Source organism: Ursus americanus, chromosome 4 (genome assembly GCF_024610735.1).
Source record: "Ursus americanus isolate L20-20 chromosome 4, mUrsAme1.1.p, whole genome shotgun sequence".
Taxonomy (NCBI): Eukaryota; Metazoa; Chordata; class Mammalia; order Carnivora; family Ursidae; genus Ursus; species Ursus americanus.
Genome location: NC_142130.1, coordinates 47,116,216 through 47,137,436, shown reverse-complemented (window position 1 = coordinate 47,137,436; position 21,221 = coordinate 47,116,216). Strand labels below are relative to the sequence as shown.

The 21,221-nt window shown below is 37.2% G+C and overlaps 1 protein-coding gene across 17 annotated transcripts in view; it reads left to right on the top strand.

The window, feature by feature from the left end:
• Positions 1-20,749, top strand: part of DZIP3 (DAZ interacting zinc finger protein 3) — a 100,624-nt gene extending 79,875 nt beyond the window's left edge. For 16 of the 17 annotated variants that reach the window (XM_045785247.2, XM_045785253.1, XM_045785252.2 and 13 more), the window contains 10 exons: positions 4,654-4,750; positions 6,099-6,202; positions 7,736-7,823; positions 9,540-9,641; positions 13,204-13,329; positions 15,269-15,408; positions 16,638-16,758; positions 17,248-17,391; positions 17,478-17,579; positions 19,047-20,749. In XM_045785247.2, coding sequence (XP_045641203.1) covers positions 4,654-4,750; positions 6,099-6,202; positions 7,736-7,823; positions 9,540-9,641; positions 13,204-13,329; positions 15,269-15,408; positions 16,638-16,758; positions 17,248-17,391; positions 17,478-17,579; positions 19,047-19,157 — 1,135 coding nt within the window. In that variant the 3' untranslated portion in view covers positions 19,158-20,749. The remainder of the gene's footprint in view (positions 1-4,653; positions 4,751-6,098; positions 6,203-7,735; positions 7,824-9,539; positions 9,642-13,203; positions 13,330-15,268; positions 15,409-16,637; positions 16,759-17,247; positions 17,392-17,477; positions 17,580-19,046) is intronic. The other variant, XM_045785255.2, reaches the window with a different exon arrangement.
• Positions 20,750-21,221: the final 472 nt, after the last annotated feature.

Sequence of the window (21,221 nt, the reverse complement as noted above, 5' to 3'; positions counted from 1 at the left end):
GGTCTGAGAATATGCAGGGGATAATTTCAATCTTTTGGTATCGGTTGAGACCTGTTTTGTGTCCCAGAACATGGTCTATTCTTGAGAATGTTCCATGGGCATTAGAATAGAATGAGTATTCTTTGGTTCTGGGGTGTAGTGTTCTATATATATCTATGAGGTCCAACTCGTCGAGTATGGCATTCAAAGCCTTTGATTCTTTGCTTAGTTTTTGCCAGGGTGTTCTGTCTATTTCTGATAGTGGAGTGTTGAGGTCCCCTACTATTAATGTATTTTCATTTATATGTCTCTTTATTCTGGATAAGAGTTGGCTTGTGTATCTTGCTGCTCCCCTGTTGGGGGCATATATATTTATAATTGTCATATCCACTTGTTGAATACTTCCCTTAAGAATAATATAGTGCCCTTCTGCGTCTCTAACTATAGTCTGTAGTTTAAAATCCAATTTATCTGATATGAGAATTGCTACCCCAGCTTTCTTTTGAGGACCATTTGTGTGAAAGATGGTACTCCATCCCCTTACTCTCAGTCTGAATGCATCTTTGGGTTCGAAATGAGTCTCTTGTAGACAGCAAATGGATGGGTCATTTCTTTTTATCCAATCTGCAACCCTGTGGCATTTATGGGATGGTTCAAACCATTTACATTAAGACTGATTACTGATAGATATGATTTTAATGTTGCCATGTTGCCAGTAAAGTCTTTTTTTGTATTGGCTGTGACTTTCTGTTCTGTATCACTCTTGGGGCCTTTTTACTTTTATAGAACCCCCCGTAATATCTCCTGTAGGGCTGGTTTCGTAGTTACAAAATTGGTTAGTGACTGGCGATTCTGAAATGTCTTTATTTCTCCATCAATTCTGAATGACAGCCTTGCTGGATAAAGGATCCTTGGCTGCATGTTTTTCTCTGAAAGAGCTTTAAAAATGCTCCCCCAACCCTTTCTCTCATTCCAGGTCTGTGTAGACAGGTCTGACGTAATTCTGATGCTTTTGCCTTGGTACGTGAGAAATTTCTTTGCCCTGGCCGCTTTCAATACTGTATCCTTGCATCTAATATTTGCGAAATGCACTATGACATGACGTGGCGTAGGTTTGTCGTGGTTGAGCTTGGGAGGGGTCCTCTCTGCCTCTTGGACACGAATGTTTGTTTCCCTTGCTAGATTAGGGAAGTTTTCAGCTACAATTTGTTCAAATATCTCTTCTAGACCTCTGTTTTTCTCCACCCCCTCGGGGATGCCGATGATTCTAACATTGGATCGTTTCATTGAGTCAGTAATCTCCCGTAACCTACATTCGTGGGCATGGATTTTTTTAAGACCATCTTCTATTTTCATTTTTTCCTCTATTAACCCATCCTCCAATTCACTAACCCTTTCCTCTGCTTCTGCGACCCTGGCTGTCAGAGCCTCTAGTTTTGCCTGCATTTGGCTCATAGAATTTTTAATTTCTGTCAGATTCGCTCTCATTTCTGTCCTTAGGGATTCTATATTCTCAGTAACCTTTTCGTTTATACTTTTTTCAATTCTACTCATCATTTTGACCATCGTTACTCTGAATTCCATTTCTGATAATTTGGTTACGTCCATATCCATTATTTCTGTGGCAGAGGCCACAGTCTCACTGTCTTTTCTTTGCTGGGGGGGGCTTCTCCTTCTTGTCATTCTGATGAAGAGAGGTTGCGGGGTTTCCAGAGCCCAAATTATTGACTGGGTCCCAGGCCGTGCCCCTTGTTTTATAGGGATCTTAGGGATGTGGGCTTCTTCTTTAAAGATTTTATTTATTTATTTATGTGGCAGCCAACCAGCGAGAGAGGGAACAGAAGCAGGGGAGTGGGAGAGGAAGAAGCAGGCTCCCAGCGGAGGAGCCCGATGAGGGACTCCTTTCCGGAACGCCGGGATCACGCCCTAAGCCGAAGACAGGCGCTCAATGACTGCGCCACCCCGGCGCCTCGGGTTGTGGGCTTCTTGATTTTTCAGCCTGCCTTCTGGGGGAGGGGCCTGCCGCGCCGATACTCAGGCAGCCCTGTTTGGGTAGAGTCTCCGTGTCCCCTGCGAGGGGGGATGGGGATGGGCACTCCCTGAGCCGGTATTTCCAGGCTTTTGTTCTCTGGCGGCTTTCCCTGGCGGTTTGCTGTGCCTCTTCTGAGAGTCAGAGCAGCAGCGGCCAAATTTCAGCCTCTGTCACGGAACAGAAGGATTGCGGCCCGTTCTCTACTAATGTTCTGGCCACTTTAACTCTGTTTCTGTTGGTGCTGCTCAACCCTGCAGTGTCCCGGGATGTGCGCCCCACACCCGGCGTCCCAGCCCTCACTTCCAGGGCCGGCGCGTCTCTGTCCTTTGTGTTTCTAATGCCGCCAGCCGCCAGCCGCCCCGCGCGCGCTCCCGGATCTCCCGGTCTCAGTCTGGATTCAGTGAGCGCACCAGGATTCTGGGGTTCCGCGAGATGCCTGGTGGCGTGCGCACCCGGCTCACGGTCTCAGTCTGCTGTTTTGCGGGTGCCGACCGTGAGCCCCGCCCGCTCTCCCGTGCAAGTGGCTACCGCTTCCCGGCGCCCGAACGCGGCGGCTCCCTCCCCCTTCCGTTTATCTTCCGATATCTGTGCACAGTTTCATGGCTCCCCGCTTCGTACCTCAATACTCAGCGCTGGAGATGTTCATTTGTAGAGATCCAGATGCGTCTTCCTGCGTCTCAGGCTGGTTCCGTGGTTGTTTAGGCTGGTCTGGTACCTATCCAGCTCGACTCGGAGGACCGGCTCTGGACCACATCTTCTTTATCCATTTGTCTGTTGAAGCGCATCTCGGCTCCTTCCACAGTTTGGCTATTGTGGACACTGCTGCTATGAACATTGGGGTGCATATGGCCCTTCTTTTCACTACATCTTTATCTTTGGGGTAAATACCCAGTAGTGCAATTGCTGGGTCATAGGGTAGCTCTATTTTTAATTTTTTAAGGAACCTCCACACTATTTTCCAAAGTGGCTGTACCAACTTGCATTCCCACCAGTAGTGTAAGAGGGATCCCCTTTCTCCACATCCTCTCCAACATTTGTTGTTTCTTGCCTTGTCAGTTTTTTCCATTCTAACTGGTGTTAGGTGGTATCTCAACGTGGTTTTGATTTGAATTTCCCTGATGCCTAATGATGTTGAACATTTTTGGATATGTCTGTTAGCCATTCGTATGTCCTAATTGGAAAGTGTCTGTTCATATCTTCTGCCCATTTTTTTATTTGATTATTTGCTTCTTGGGTGTTGAGTTTGAGAAGTTCTTTATAGATCTTGGATACCAGCCTTTTATCTGTAGTGTCATTTGCAAATATCTTCTCCCATTCCATGGGCTGCCTCTTTGTTTTGTTGACCGTTGAACATCTTTTTGAGTGCTTACTGGCTATTTGTATATCTCCTTGGAGAAATGTCTATTTAAATCCTTGGCCATTTTTTAAATTGGGTTGTCTTTTGTTGAGTTTTCAGAGTTCTGTGCATGTTCTGGATACAAGTCCTTTATCAGATACATGATTTCCAAATATTATCTCCCATTCTGCGGGTTGTCTTTTTACTTTCTTGATGACGTCCTTTAAAGCACAAAAGTTTTTCATTTTCATGCAGTTTATTTTTTTCTCTTGTTCTTGTAAGCAATTTTGCACAATATTCAATGGCATAATAATTCCTCTTGGTTGAATATATGTCCTTGAATATTTTTTCCCTCAAAACACTCTGGCCATAGTGGTATTAACAATATATTGTTTTATCAAACTTCTCATCAATGTTTGTCAAGTATGCAAGCATCCAAGTGTTTCTAATAAAACATTGAGGATAGCTTTTGTAAAAGTCCCTATTATAATACTATATTTCTAATCAGTTGTTTCCTTTAAGGACATAATTTGGTTTGTATGCCCTAAAGTTTGGGCCTCAGGTGTAGGAAGCTGAAATGGGATAGAAAAAAAAGAAACCTTATAGGTAGCCTTTCTCTCTAATGTCCTTCATAAATAATGTCCTTATCATCTCCCTCTCTCCTTTTCAAGCTGTAGGATTTGTTTTCATTCTAAGGTGTTGAATGTGAGCTGAGATACTGAGATAACCAGTGCAATATTTTAATGCAGTGCTTTAGCTTTAATGCAGTGAGGGCAGGGATGGTAAAAACCTTTGTAGTTGCTATTTTGGGGATACAGAAAAGCTTGTAGGAACTTTGTGTGAAATCTAATGATAATAGCTAGCATTTATTTAATAATATGTACTAAACACAAAATGCTTTTATGTATATTAGCTGAATGTGTTTTTGCAACAGCTCTTTGAGGTCAGCAATACATTGTTCTCCATTTTCACATGTAAAGAAACTGAGGTATAGAGAAGTTAAGGAACTTGCCCAAGGTTTCACATCTATTAAGTTTCAGAACTCAGATTCATCCTCAGATAGCTTTATTTTAGAGCCAGGTTTTAAATCCTAGCCCTTAGGTTGACAACTTTAAAACTTCTATACTCTTGGTAGTAGAGGATAACAGTAGGGTTAAGTAATGTCTTCTCTTGCTTTTATATTCTGTAAACTTTTACAAGAAAATATTTCTTACTGAACAGCGTGAATCTTTCTCCCTCCTGAATAAGGTGGAAAAGTCTGTCCTTGCTGCAATGTTGTTGACTCTTTAATGATCGTATATTTCAGATCTCAGTGGGAAATGGAGAAGCATAATCTGGAAAGCACAATTAAAACATACTTAAACAAACTGAATGCAGAAACTAGCAGAGCTTTAACAGCTGAGGTAAAAAAAAAAAAAGAGAGAGAGAGAAATGGGGTTGGGGAGGGAAGTTTTGCTCGTGTACTAGTATACTAAAGATTTGAAAAAAGACTGTTCTAAATGAACAGAAATAAGTCATCTTAGGACCAGCCAGAAGAACATAGCTTCAATTCTTGTGCTTTTTTTGACTCATTGGAATTTTGTATATGATTACTTCAATGTTGATGATCTTATGCTGTTTTTCCCCAAATGACTTCAGGAAATTGGTCTGCTTCAATACGTATAGCAAATACATACATTTGGGAAAATTCTCATGAAGCCAGGTCACCAAGCCAAATTTCTAAGAATAACATTTTTCTGCTGCTGGAGATAACATCTCCTTTCTTTCTTACTTTCTACATAGATTTTCCCAAAACACATACACATCAGACAAATTTCAAAAACAGCTTATCTTCTAGACCCCACAGAATGTCACCTAGTTTCTTCTAAGTTAATTTAGAACACCACAGCACGTGTCTCTTCCAAAAGATATATGATTATCTGTATGTATGTAATTTTTACTTACAGATAACCAAACTTGATATACAATAAGATTCAAATTTTTAGAGAGCTCACAAACATTAAAAGGATTATAAACCTTTCCACATCGGTCATGGGTAACCATCAGATTAAGAGCTCAAGTTTGTATATTTTGTGTCTCACTGCTTTTAGTCAGAATGTTCCTTTCTACTTCCACTATTAATTTTAGAAACACTTAATGCTGTCCAAGAATATAATCTGTTTTCAGCGAATATTGAATGATTAGTGAGAAAAAACAGAGGCCAGGTGAACATGCAGCAGTAATGGTGCAGAAGGAATTCCTGCTGTGGGGAGACAGACTTGATGACCTCCCAAGTCCCATTTGGACTGCATGGTCCTCCTGTGTGGTCTGATTATTTTCTTATCCCTTCATCAATTAAAAAAAAAAAAAAGCAAATAGCAGGACTTCTGGGAGTGTTCTTAAACTTTGCTGAATATTAGAGATACTTGAGAACTTTTAAAAATCCCACTACCCAGGCAGCACTTGGTATCAATTAAATTAGAATCTCTGGACCAAGGCATCATTTTTTTAGAGTCTGAGATGATACCAGGGTATGTTCAAGTTTGAAAACTAATGTTCTGGAATGTTTACTAACCCAGTAACCATTGAGTAAAAAAGTTAGAATTGTAGAATTAATCAGAGTTTTTATCATGTATTGTGGATGGTCAGGAAGCTCAGGTGCTGGAATAGATTGAAAAATAGCTTCAACTTTACTTGAAATGATTGAGAAAAGAATGTATTCATTTAAAAGGGCACCTTCAACTTCTTTGTCTTTCTCTCAAAAATCTGTAGGTGTATTTCTTACAGTGTCGTAGAGATTTTGGTTTGCTTCATCTAGAGCAGACTGAAAAGGAATGCCTCAGTCAGCTTGCCAGGGTGACTCACATGGCAGCAAGGTAACATTTCCCTCTTCCTTAATGCGTCTTCATCTCAGAGATACAAGTGGCTTTAAGGCTGAATAGAATCTGTGCTTTACATGTATTATGTCAGAGTCTTTGAAGTGAAAATACCCTTATTTTTTTTAAACCTCAGAAGTCATTTAGTCACTCTGCTGCTTTTACTTGGTTGCTTCTGCTGAAGCACTGAGGTCTACTGAGTACAGTAATAGCTGCGGACAGATTTTTCCCTTTCTCTGTAGTGAAGTAGACAAAAAAAAATCTCAGAAACATGCATGAAGCCCAGATATTTACAAAACAGGGTGGATTCTAAGTGGAAAACCTTTTTCTAATTAATTTTTCTTGTAATGCTTAATTTTAAATATCTTTGGAGTACATTGAGGGAAAAAATCAGTATTAACATCTAAAATCATATGTTAAAGGCAATTTTTTCCTGTTATAATAAATGAATGCTTTTCAAAATTCGGGCAGGTTGCATGAGATTATCCTTAAATTTATAATATACTTTCATACTGAATTAATTAAATTAGAATTTCTGGGACCAAGGCATCATTATTTTTTAATGATTATCATTTTAATGATCATCATTATTCTTCAATTCTAAAGAATCAGAATCTCTGATGTTTAGCAAGATTCCCAGGATATACTGATGTGCATTCAGGTCCGGGAAGCACTGTTGTAAGTGATCAGTCTATCTTTGCTTGCTAGAGGGAGAAGGGGCACTCTATAAACTAAAATATTATCAAGCCTCTTTGTATAAGATGATCTCAGCGATAACGTCTTCTGCTCTCTTAAAGCTGGTGTGCTGGGTGATACTGGGGTGGGGATGTTATAACAGAGCCTTTTGAAAGGCCTGATGAAATCTCTCTTCTAGAGATGGCAGACCTTAAACACCTCAAAGCTTTTCCTACTTAAGTCATTTGGTGGGCATGTTTGGCAGAGCTGCTGTGTTTGTGCAATTTAGGCACTGCATAGAGGCAACAATCTAATTGATCCTTGCAGAAGAGGTACTTCTTTCTGATTTGCCTTCCCATAAGGAGTATCTTTTTCTAATTTGCAGAAGAGCTGATAGGCCAACCATAGCCCTGTGATGTCAGGGTTATGGTGAAGATAGTCCAAAACCTGCTTCCAAGAGGAGTCAGCATCTTTGAGAATACTCTTACATTGGATGGCTAGGGCAGTTTCTCTGTTTGGCCTTCTCAGTCACCTTACTTCATTGGAGGGATTCCTGTGTAAAGGTTTTATATGTCGTAAAAAAAATATATTGCCAAGATAGAAGAACACTTGATGTTCTGGAAGCAGAAGTTATATTTGCTCTTGAAAAAAGAAATCTTACATGTTCCCAGTCTTTGTTTTAATAACAAACGCTTCCATACAACTTTGTGCCCATTTGAAGTAATTGTTGGTGATGGAGGTAATTTTGTTGTTTTATGTTATTTACATACATGCTAAAGAATATAATGGAAATTTTTGGAGACCTATGTGGTATATAAAAAGAAAGAACTTTCTCTTGTGTCTCCTTTCCTACACCAGCAATCTGGAATCACTTCAATTAAAGGCTGCAGTAGAGAGTTGGAATGCCATCGTAACAGATGTTAGAAACAAGATTGCATTCCTCAGGGTAAGTGGTGAAGTATCTCTAGAGTAAATTGAGTGAATGTTGTAGGTGGTATATACTAAAAGAAAACATCTAACATTAAAAACAATTACTGGAGAAATTTAAGGAAGAACATGTTTATTTCAGCTACTAATATTTATGCCTTTTTAAGGTTTGATATTGATTACCTGCATGTAGTTGGTTGTAGACAAAATCCTAGACTTTTGCTTGTGGTCTTTTCAGGTCTTTCAGGTCCTTCATACAGTAAATGATAAACTCAAAAATTGTGCTTCACACCTAATTTTCCTAGAATTCCAAAGCTGATGCTGCTTCAGTCAAAAATAAATGTTGTAACTTGGTCTGAATAATTGTGTATTTATAAAATTAAAAGGAAGATCAAGCAGACCTGTATTAGTTTTCAATCTTAAATTTTTATGTAATTATTTCATAATGCAAAATAATAAATTATTCATTATTGGTTTAATAGAATTAGGACTATGCTTAAGGTAATCTAAAGAGGTAACTCACTGGATATTTATTAATTTCTTCGTTTGGCTTTGGGTTATTTTTGTATTTATATCTTAAAGTAAATAGATAGGGGCACCTGGATGGCTCAGTCAGTTAAGTGTCTGCCTTCAGCTCAGATCATGATCTCAGGGCCCTGAGATAGAACCACACATCAGGCTCCCTGCACAGCTGGGAGCCTGCTTTTCCCTCTCCCTCTGCTTCTTCCCCCTGCTCATTTGTGCTCTCTTTCTCTCTCTCACTCTCTCTCTCCCCCTCTCAAATCTCAAATAAATAATAAAATCTTTCCCAAAAAAAGTAAATATATAATGTTCATTGTTTTGTGATTTCACAACACTGCTAGCAAAATAATGACATTTAATTGTGACTGCTGCCTCAAAGTGTTACCTTCTTGTCTAGCTTTTCCACTGGTGGTCTTGACTGTTTCTCTCCCAGACTCTTTCTTATTCAGTCTTTAGTGATGGTTAGCATTCGTATTGGGTTTATTCATAGTTCTGGCTTGCCCCCTTGGTCTCCATCCTTGTTTTCTTTCAAGCACACATCTTCTGTGTGAAGTTTTTAAATGTTTTGTTTCTTAAGCATTTCTTTTTCAGTCTCTGGGGGTTGTTTACAAAACAAGACTGTAAAGTAAAATGGGGACAGTGTCAAAAAATGTTGAAAGCATGTTGTTAAGCTTCAGTGACTGGAATCATACTTTTGGCAAAATCCAAGAGAATAAAACAAAGGTATATGTGGTACTGGAGAAAGCGAAAGGTATAACTTTGAAATAAACAAAATGTGGATATTTAGTGAATATTCCCTAAAATTTCCCCTCCAGTGAATATTTGCAAGTAGCTCAACTCTTTGTTACAAATACTTTTTTCAGCCCATATATTACTTATAGCTTCTTGAATCTTTAGACGCTATTCACTTTATGTGATTGGTTCCCATTTTGGGGATGAGAATTATGGAAATACTGAGGAATTATCACAGGGTCTGTGAATTATGTCTCTTTGTATCTTGCCAGCCAACAGATACTTCTAAAGATACAACTATTTGAGGATAGTGTGTTATAGAATTATTTTTATGTTAAAAACTGTTTTTATGTTATTCCTGACATAATAGGTTGAGAATAACTATTGTATGTTTTATTATTCAAAACTACACCAAGTGTTCCCATATGCTATTTCTTTGAAGTTATTTTGCTCTAAAATATTGTTTCTCCTCTTCTACTAGACACAGTACAATGAACAAATTAACAAGGTGAAGCAAGGGTTTGCCTTGAGTACCCTGCCTCCAATCCAACTTCCTCCACCACCACCTAGTCCTGAGATACTGGTAAGAAATATGACATTTTGAACAATTGCCATCTTTATGTTGATGAAATGGTAAGGGCTATAAAACAGTGAGTACTCAGTATGTTTAATGTGTGTTCAAAATAGAATAGGCACGTGTTGTGCATATTGTTTGTAATTACCTACATTGTCTCCAGATGCTGTAACTAGTTGGCTGGCTTAGCTGAGGCCAGTGCATAAGTGTATCACTGGATTTTAGTGATGCATTTGGTATGTAAAGAGGTAATGTATTCTCATTCCATCCTGTCAGTCTCATCTGCGGAGCTGGAGAAAACTAACGAATGTGCAGAATTCCCAATGCGCTCAGGTTTCCCCAGTGACTAAAACATCTCGGCATAGTACCCTAGCTGGCTAGACTTCACTCCTCCACTTCTACTTTTGACATTCTTTTCCGTAACTTTTAACAGCTCCCGTTGATGCCCCTTCCCTGCTTAGTGCTGGGAATCAGTGAGTCTCAACCAAATATCTCTCTGTTACACTATTTATGTTACCCTTTTGGGAAACCTAGTACCTTAACCCAATAAATTCAGACAGCTTTCCAAAAGAACTTTTAGGACAGAACCATTAGGTGATAATTTTTATTATCAGAACAGATCTGGGAATAGGAAAAGGAGAAAGGTGTGAGATACTTAGCGGCAAATCACTTTTCGCCATCAGCACTTCTTGTAGAACTTTGAAAATGTTATTTCTGTAAATAGTTGAGCGTATCAGAGAACTTAAAAATTACGTGAATTGGGTGGAGTTACGCTGGGTTTCAAAAGTAGAATCCAAAACTAGAAGCATTATATGATATACACCATGGTCTTTAGAATGCAGTATTGCCTATTATATTTTTGGTCAGTTCAGTTTTTATAGGAGCACTACATTATGGACATTATTATTTTAAGTTTGGAACTTTATTATACCCAACTACCCTGATAAGGAATGTATTATGTAAATGATGGAGAAGTCCAAAGAGTCCCTGTAGTTCTACAGGAAGTAACACATATTCTGGTATGATTTCTAGAAACCCTGTGCCTTCAGCTCATGTTCAAACTACTGCCTGTAGGTTGTAATTAACTCTCCCATGACTCTAAATATTAAATGGCTCTGGAGACTCAGAAGCCAGATAGAGAGGTATTCTATGGAGTTTCTTGAAACCAGACCAGCACAAGCTCCCTGATAACAGTGATAACTCCATAGCGGATATATGTAGTTAAACCTTGACCTCTGGATCCTCATCACTTTGGAGGCTTTCTTATGTTTGATGGGGCTTACATAGGTTTAGTCAAGGGCAAAACCCACTGACAGGCTCTGTGCATCCTTCTGCTAACATCTGAGAGGTACACGTGTATCTTTATGTTTGCAAACCGGAGTCACTGCTGTGCTTGATCAAAGCTGACAGTTGTGTTAAAGTGCAGGCATCAGTGACCATTGAACATTAATGAAATAGTTTGGGAGCCTAAATGCTAGAAATGTAACATGATATTCACCATAAATTGAGGTGGTTTTTACAGTGGAAGCAAACTAGAGATCAGGGTTTAAGTCCTAACTCTGTGAATAACTTGTTGGTCTTTGGAAAATCAGCTATTCTGGACTTCTGTTTTCCCATGTATAAACTAGGAAATTATACTAGATGATCTGGCTACTAAAGTCCATCTGTGGGTGTTATACTTAAGTGATGAATCACTAGATTCTACTCCAGGAGCTAATATCACACTATGTTAACTAACTAGAATTTAAATAAAAACTTAAAACATACATAAAGAAAGAAAGAAAAGAAAGTCCATCTATCCTAGTATTCTAAGGAATAGTCACCAGGCTTTAAATGTATAATAGTCTAATCAGAAAGTCTGAAATAATGGGCACTCTTCCTAGTTTAACCCAATATTTTTATGTGTTTTATTATATCTTGGTTTTTGTACCCTGGCTATCTCATCCTCAAAGAAATGCTAGGTAATAGTTGTCTGCAAAGAGAGCAGCAATAGTTGTCTGTGAAGAGAGACTCATACCTACCATCCATTCATTCTTTGAAAATTTTACATTCTGAAAATTGAAACATACATGAAATAGAATAGTATAATAAGCCTCTGTGAACCAAGAGAGCGAGCGTCAATATTATCAACATTTTATTAAACTTGTTTCATATCATCCACTTTTTCCTTTTGGAATATTTTAAAGTATATACCATATAATCTCATCCATGTATCCTTCAGTATATATTCCTTAAAGATGAGGACTCTTATTATTGGATATAATTATTATACCAGTTTTTTACCTAAGGAAATTAAAATTTTTAATATCTAATATCCAGTTAAAATTTATATTTCCCACTTGTCTGAAAAATGTCTTTATTAACCAGTTTGCAATATTTCCAATTTGATTATAATTACTCTTACTTTCAAAAACTTATTTTAAAAAAAATCCACATAAGGTTTATACTTTGCATTTGGTTGATTGTTCTTTAAATCTGTAACAGCTGCCGGACTCCCCTCTCCTTTACTCATGTCATTTATTTGTTAAAGTTACTTCCCTTGTTCAATTTCCCACATTATTGATTTAATTGATTGCATCCTTGTGATGTCATTGTACATGTTTTATTTCCTATGAACTGTTCATTAGATCTAGAGGGTTGCTTAGAATCAAGTTCAATATTTTTAGCAAGCGTACTTTATAGACAATGATGTATACAATGTCTTTCTTTTGTAATGTTAAATAAAAAATGTCAATCTCATGTATCCATTTTCATGTTTTCCACTAATCTTTCAGCTACTGCTTTTAGTATCATTACTTAAAAGGGCTGTGCTGATGGTTTTTTTTCTGTTCAGAAAATAGTTGAACTTCTGCTTTATGCCAGTGTTAGATCTGGCACATGGTAGAAACTTAATCTGTCCTCTTCTGTAGCCTGGTAAGGTATCCATCCCATTGGTAGATGCTAAGCAGGGCTAGCTTTCCACAAGCCCCTGGGACGTGCAATAACACCTACAAGCATGTGTCTACAAGTCATTGTAGGAGGGTTTAGGCCCCAGGCCCACTCCACTTCAGCTTTCTACTCTCATTGGAGCTAAACAAAGTCAAAACTCCATCGGGTGGTATAAGATCCCCCCAGTACATAATCAGGGAAAGTAATATTTTCTGTAGACAACTATGGTTCGTTAGTGGAATTTGAGTGTGAGTATTGTTCATCAACATGGCCAGTACTCATTGAGGAGCTCCTTTGCATAGTCCTATATTATTATAGTTGGAAGGGAACCTTAAAAAAATCACCTAACTTAACCCTCTGTTTTATAGATTAGTAATCTGGCATCCATGGTTACCTAGCTAGGTGGAAAGAAGGTGAGACTAGAACCCACTTCTCTGCTGTGTTCTTTAGTATATTTGCCCTTTGCTTTTCCAGATATTCATACATTTAACTGTTAGGACAACACCGTTTCTGCTGCTAGTGCTTTGTACTAGATTTCAAATTGGCTTTTTTCCCCCAACCATTGTTCTGAGTTTAAATCTTTGCCTATATAAATACATAAATGTGTGGGGTTTTTGTTTTTTTTTAACCTTTTCTATTTTAGATGCAGCAGTTCTTGGGAAGACCCCTCGTGAAAGAATCTTTCTTTAGACCCATACTCACTGTTCCTCAGATGCCTGCCGTTTGCCCTGGAGTCATCTCTGCACCTGGCCAGCCTAGGGCCCCCCTGGTACAGATCTCTTTTTGGTTTTTTATCACCGCAGTAGACTTCCTGAATGAATGTCTTCTATTTATTTGATAAGTGGTGATGGTGGCAATGGTGGAAGAGAGGTTAACTGAATGATAAGTGAATGAATAGTTCATTTGAGGCATTGTGCTAGGCCATTACATATATTATTTCATTAACTGATTATCTTTGTATCCAAAAACTGATTAATACATTTTTATAGTAGACAATCCTTACAGGGTTTTATAGTTTTGCTTCTATAATAGGCAACAATACAGCGTAAATGACATTTTTAATAGATCATTTATATTTAGCATGTTTGATGGGTAGATTAAAAAGCAAAGAACAAAATTATGCCACAATGCTACAGAAAAATTTTATTTACACAAACATACACACACATAGGTATAGGACAGTGTTTCAACTTTATAAACACACTATAAATAACATCATCTTGGAATATATTATACTGTAAAGTTATGAATCTTCCTAGCTACAACTAGCCAGATAAGCCTTATCCAAACCTGAAGAGGCAATAGAGAAATTTTAAATGCTAGGATTATTGTAATATTGGCAAAGGTAAACATTTAAAAAAAAACTAGAAGACTGATGTTAAATATAATTATGGAAAAGTCAAGATTAGAGAATTTTCATTAAATACATTCTAGTCAGTTTTTTGTACCTGTAAACAGTCTCCCTTTGAAATATATAGTCAGTTGCACTCATTTTTGTAGAGTCTGCCCCTGCAAACATATGTATATAGGCCTTAACGTGTTAACTGATACCACATCTTTTTCTCCCCATGATATCAGTGTTCCTCATGTAGTTTGCACCTGCACCATTATATAAGGAGCCATATACATTATACACACACACACACACACACACATATAGACTTATGTACATATATACACACACACATATACATATGTAAAACTTTATTGAAAACTTTAAAGTACCTCAGCCTTCTAATAAGATTACTTTCTGGTTCCTGGGGAAAAGCTTGATACGGAGGCAAACCCAGGTTTCTGGGCAATATTCTCCTCTAACTTAGTAGGCTTTGTATGAGTTATTTCAGTAGCTGTTAGTCATGGCTAATTTTTCATGAGTAACCTTATGTTTGAAAATAACCTGTAGAACCTTAGGTAAAAGTTGTCATGTTTATAACCAGTAATCATGTGAAAATATTCACTTGCTGATATTAATTAGAATCTTAAAGCTTCTAAGAAGAAACTACCCAAAGATATGGCAAAACTTTGATGGTTTCATGGCTCAGAGGTGTCACAACAACTTCCACACCACCTTTGTCTGTAACATTCATGAGACATTGGGCAAACTTCTAGTAGTACTCTCATCTTTATTTGAAAATTCAAATTTAACATAAACTACCTTTATAATTAGAAAAATAAGCAAAATTACCCTGCAATTGAATCCTAGGAAATAATCACTGTTTACAGATTGTTTATAACTTGAGATCTTTTTCTATGCATATATATATATTTTTTAAAAATTTAATATAAAAATGAGTCATACCATAAATACCATACCACAGACTTTTTAGAAAATGACACATTTCATGGACATCTCATACTCAGATATATAGATCTGTTCTTACGGATTGATTAGATATGCTATAATCCACTCGTTCCCCTATTAGCAGACAAGGTTGTTTCTAGTTTTTTAAAATAATAGCAGTAAATACCCTGTATTTCTGTACGTTTGCAATTACTGAGACTCACATGTCCCCTTTTTAAAATAAGGGTAATTATAAATAATAAGAAATAGTATTGTGCTAGTTAAATAAAACTCTAAAAGGGGAATGTATATGTCAGTATTCCTCTTCATTCTACCCATTTTCTGAAGTATGGAAATACCATGTTGTCATGGAATGTTACTTCCTAATAACTGAAGCTGATGGGTTATAACTCTGTGCTCCTTACAGATGACTGGTATAGCCTGGACTGTGCCGGCACCTGTGGGAGAGGCTGTATCTCCCAGTGCAGGTCTGGGAAGTGATCCCCCCCTGATGAATTGGGAGAGGATTACAGACAGACTGAAAACTGCTTTTCCACAACAAACCAGGTACCTTAACTTTTATTTAGTTGGGAGTACAGATCATATTCTACAGTTTCCATAACCATAGTTAGGACAGTGAAACAAACACACATATTTCCCTACTGTGGCCTTGGTAAGGAAAATGAAATTTAAAGGAATAGTGTTCAATATAAATGCTAAACCTCTTCACTAAATTGATTAGTCTTAAGTTATGAGACAATAGATTTTTAAATTTAGGTTTGCTCCTTTATTAAAAGTACAACTAGTCATAAACCTATCCAATTTTAATGCCACCAGCTGCAATAATTATCTTAATGTCTTTCCAAAGTGAATTTTAAGTTGATTGTATGCTATACGAGCCCAAACATCAGGTTTTACCCTCCTGTTTCCTTAAATGTATTAAGGGCTCTTAGTTTTTGTTAGAGAACACAGTTAAATGCAAGAAATAATGATTTTACTGTGCTTTACACAGTGCTGACTTTAGCAGAAAGATATTTTTCTTCTCCAGAAATCAAGTTTTTTATCTTTACTTATGTATTCAAGGAAATAATTCTAGTTTTTAGCCAGTATTTTCATTTGAAGCCTAACAATTTTGTTGTGCTTCAGGATTAGATTATGGTTTTATAAATATAGTGGATAATGAAATTAGAACAGTAATACAGTTGTTATATGTATAGAATGAATAGTAAATCAAAGGTAGTTTTACAAGGCTGATGACCTAACACTTCATTTGGTAAAGAAAATATTTCATCCTGCTCTATCCTACCAAAAATATATTCAGAGGCTTTGGGTCAAGGGACTATGGGAACAGAGAAACCTAGAAATATTTTAATATGTCTTTTAGCTTCTCTGTTCTGTGTAATCTTTGTTTTGTTTGAGTTTTACAAAAGTAAAATTATTAATACAGAATAGAGACAGACCTATAGTAACATAGTTAAAAAGGAGTTTTTTAGTCCTGAGTAAAAGCAGTGAGAGACACAATATAAAGAGCTCAGTACATAAGTAAATTCAATTTTCATACAAGCTTTCAAAAACAGTTAAACTTTCCTTTTGGAAGGAGTATTAAACTTTAGGAGTTTTTGTTTTGGTATAAGATAAATGCAGTTAGACTTTAGCTCAGAGAGCTAAAGGGCCACATCTATATGCTGCTACATATCAATCATAGAATAGGATTTAGGATCTTGGGAGGGGTGGGGGGGACACACCCTCAAGGCAATAGGAAAAATCACCACTGTACTTTCCTTGATCTCTTCCAGAAAGGAGCTTACGGATTTCTTACGGAAATTGAAGGACATTCATGGGAAGTCCTTATCTGGACTGACATTTGAGGAAATTGTGTACAAGATTTCCCAATTTATTGACCCCAAGAGATCACAGGTAAAAACAAAAAGCTTTTATCTCCCTGCCCTTCTGTGTAGTAGTGAGTGGGCTTCATTATCTTCATAACATGTCTATAAATCAATAACCTATAATCACATTGTCTATTAACAATTCAACTTCAACTTAACAAATGGCATAGAAGTCTTATTGAAATACTACCTGCTCATTCTAGAATAAAACTGACCCTCTTGAAATTTCTTCTAGGTTGCTTTGACTCTAAAGGAAGACCTTTCTTCTAATTTTTGTAAAGACTTGTTTTAATTAAAAGAGGAGATAGTGTTGTTTTTTTTTCTTCTTTGCCTGGCTCTGTGTATACAAGTAATATTGCTAACATTTTGTTTCAAGATTTCTCATGAATCTAATTGACCTTTTACCCTTTTGCTAATTCTCACTGTACCCCTGTACCCCATTTTCTGTGCTAGTCTATTCGTTTTCCCTGTTTTAGAACACTTCTGGGGGAAAAAAGTATAATATTCTTGTTTTCAGAGTCAAGGAAAATCTGTGCCAAATGGTAACTGTGTTTCACCCAGCCACACTCCTCCACAGTCTAATGCTGCCCAGCCCCCAAAACCAGCCTGGAGGCCCCTCAGTTCACAAGGGCCTGCCTCATGGGAAGGAGCCAATAATTTGGTGAGACTGAGGCTGTTGATTCTATGTGCATTTAAATTTGGGAAAAAGAAGTGAGCTGAATTGAACCTTATGTATATTTTCCCTAGGATGATGAGGAGGAAGAAGAGGAGCCTTGTGTGATCTGTCATGAGAATCTCTCTCCAGAAAATCTCTCTGTTTTGCCTTGTGCTCACAAATTCCATTCTCAGGTAACCCTTTAAACTTATCTTTTTAAATATTTTGCCATTAAAATCAGCTAAGTGAGATTCATGCTGCCTTACTTGAAATGATATACATGTATCATCAGCTATTGCTGTGGCATGAGTTCCACAGACTATAACTTGGGGCTTTGGAGTACTGCACAGAAAACATTTACATCTGCTTTCACCATACCTAGGCCCAGTTTGTACTGTGCTTTCTCAGATCTCCATACACCTTACAGGAAAAGAAGAGACAATGATGAGATTGAAATAATATGGAGTAGCTCCCTTGAACAGAACTGGAAGGAATGTTAATTGACATAGTGATTCAGTGGCAGTTTATCAACAGTGTCACTTCACCTTGATTTGCTATAAATAACGTATAGTGTCCTTTGTCTCCATGTACTGATGGCATCCTACCATTATAAAGCATAAAGTTTACTTTAACAGTCTGTCTGGGATCTTGTTTTTGCTCTTTAGATGCTCAGGTTTCAGTTTTGATGTTAGAAAAATATGAGACTGGCATATCTTTTGTTGATTCTTGGCATTTATATAGATTAATTCCTCGTGTTCTTGCTGTGCAAATGCTATTGATACACAATTATGATCAAGTCTTCTAGCGCAAAGATAACCTTACATTAGAAAGTGTTCTCAGGGAAGTGAATAGTAGCCAGCTCGTTCAAGCCATATCTGTAAAACACAGTTTCAAAGATCTGTGATGTCTAGTACAGAATTCTATTTTCTATCTACTCTTGATATGAAGAAATAGATGCAGAATGGCTAATCCCAAAAGATCAGGAAAGATACTTAGTCATTTGAAGTTGTTAAAGTCCTACCCATTTAGAAAATAAATGTTTCACGAAACTTATTCTTTGCCGTTGCCCATAGAATAGAATGCAGGTAATCTATTCAGGTTACTTTTTAGGGTTACAGTTAGTGGTCCTAATATATAGTGCCTATTCTTAATCCTCTCTCATCTGATCTGGCTCTCATTATTTACACAGGTAAAATTGATTTTTGGGGGGAGAGTTAGTTCATAGCCCAAGAGTACTATCATTGTCACCAAAGAGCCATCTGAAAAGTATATCCATCATCTAGGGATTTTAAGGTCAAAACACCATAAGCACTTAATATAGAGTATTAGTGACTTTTGTATGTTATCATTTTTTTCTAGATTTTAAACAAGAACAATATATAATGAAGTAGAGGAAAACTATGTAGCAGGTTTCTTCAGCCTCCTTGTTAGGAAGAATTGCTAAGTCATTCTGAAAATTGGGGCTAGGGAAAGGATCCTAATCGAATAAACTGGCTGAAAGGTGTTCTGCTGTTACCAGCTATAGTACTTAGTGAATCCGAGAAGGTGCCACTATTGCAGCAGTTGGCTTGGCAATTTACTAGATAACTGATTATATAGAGCAACAATTGCCTCTGCTAGGCTAAATCAGAAAGACTGACATGAATATTTTTGCTCCTTAGTGCATTAGACCTTGGCTGATGCAACAGGGGACATGCCCAACCTGCAGACTCCATGTTTTGTTACCAGAAGAATTTCCAGGTCATCCCAGCCGGCACTTGCCCAAGGTCTGATCCAAGGGGATGATTACGCAAAGGAATTTCACTTATCAGATTCCAGAATTTAGTTTTGCCTTTTATTATGAGCTGATAGTGTGAGTGGTGTGAAGCAGTGTGCTTTTTAGTATTGTGCAAAAGAAGCTAGCTTATCTCATCAAAGCTGCAGCCAAAGAGGACGGGACAAATCTTCAGGTCTTGGAGCTAAACTGAAAGGGCTTAAATTTTAAAAGGTACATTATATTTGCCCTTATCATCGTTCGCATATATCTTAGGATGTTTGTGTCTTTTTCCTTCTTACTCCACTTATCCTTTACTGTCCCCCAAAATATGCTACATTTTAATTTCCTGAAATCAATTTAAGAGGAAAAGTAGAATAGCAAATAAGAAAATTCCAGATTTTATTTTTCCTTTTAAACTACTTACAAAATACATAATTGAATTATTTAAATTTTATCTCTATCTTCCCCATCCTTCTCTGGCCTCTAAATATATGCCCATGGAGAGATTATGAGCTACTTGAGGGTGTGGACCATACAGTGGTGTGTTGGAGCTTAGCTAATAGTTTGTGAGAGGTGACTCTGAAGTTTCAGGGATTTTGTGAGCCAGTGATCAAATTGTTCATAGCTTGAAATCTGCATAATGGTAGTATTTACACCATAGAAATTTGTAAATGTTTTAAGTCAGGGCTTCTCTTTCCAAGAACTTGTTAAACATTTACCCGCATACCACTGGACTATGTCTGATCCTCCTGTGTGTTCTCAATGCCTTGCACAGTAGGTGTAGCATAAATATCCCAGAATCAGAAATCAGGAAATGGAAATGAGTTAATGTGTAAATTAAGTCACTTGCTCAGTTGAATAATTGAGATCTTATGTTCATTTGTAAACATTGTCATTGGACCTTACACTTGAAGGATTATTTTTTTCTGCCTTAAAAGTTTCTTAATTTCACTTTGTCATGCTGCAGGGTGTGGGGGGACTATATGTAGATGCTTCTTATGACAAAGTTAATATTAACTGGGCTAAGCTGCTATCTAAAGCTTGTCAGTAGGAACTTAGAGGTCAAAAACCTATTTTGAAAATAGTATTGTGTAAATGCTGTAAGTGTTGTACATGTCTCTAGTTTAAAAAATTTGAAGAATTCAGTTACCATGTAAGATGTTACTTGGTTCATATTTGTTTCCATAAATTAATGAAAATGAGACTGTGAATAAGTGTTTTGACTCTCTTATCTGTATATTTCAGTGTAAATGTATCTTGAAGTTACTTTAAATCTCTATTTAAAACTGCTATTTCTGTAATTGTATGCTAAATATTTTCTTCTGTAATGACAATAGACTGGAAAATGTGGAAGAAAATATCCAAAAATGAAGGAAGGCAGTCCTCTAGACACTTAAAATGCCAAGAATGTCTCAGAATTGAAAATTCAGCAATTATAAGGCCTTTAATAATTATCTTGTCTAACACCTTGAGGTCATGGCCCGATCTTGTAAAACAAATGTTTCTTAGTTTGTTTATGACTATGATTTCACTTCCACGTGGGGAAGATTTTATCTGTGTATCAGTTTAAATGTATCCTGAAACTATTTTAAATCTATTTAAAACATCTCTATGTTTAATTGTGCCTTTTTTTTTTTCTGTTATGACAGAGTAGGAAAATACCCAAGAAGGCGAGACTTACAGAATTATAGAATGTCAGAACTTATAGGGTCTTTAATGATCCTGTAGCCTGTCCCCTCATTTTATAAGTATGTCATGCCTAAGATCACATGGTTAATTAGTGGCTGAGCCAGTCCTAATTCTTTAAGGTTCTGGCACTTGGTCGCATGCTTTCCTCACAAAATCAGGCTGTAAGATTTTTATCAGTGCTGACCCTGCCATTCCTGGGTCTAAGGATAGGGCCCAAGGACTCAACACAGTAGCTGATAAGTAGTGAGAATGTACTAGGATTGTACTTTTGAAAGTCATGTCCAGTTCTGCAGATACTGAAGACAATGGTATTGTTTTCTTATTGATGTGCAAACAATACTCACTGTCAATCCTGTGGCTGCTGAGAAATCTAGAACCCCATCCTTCCCAG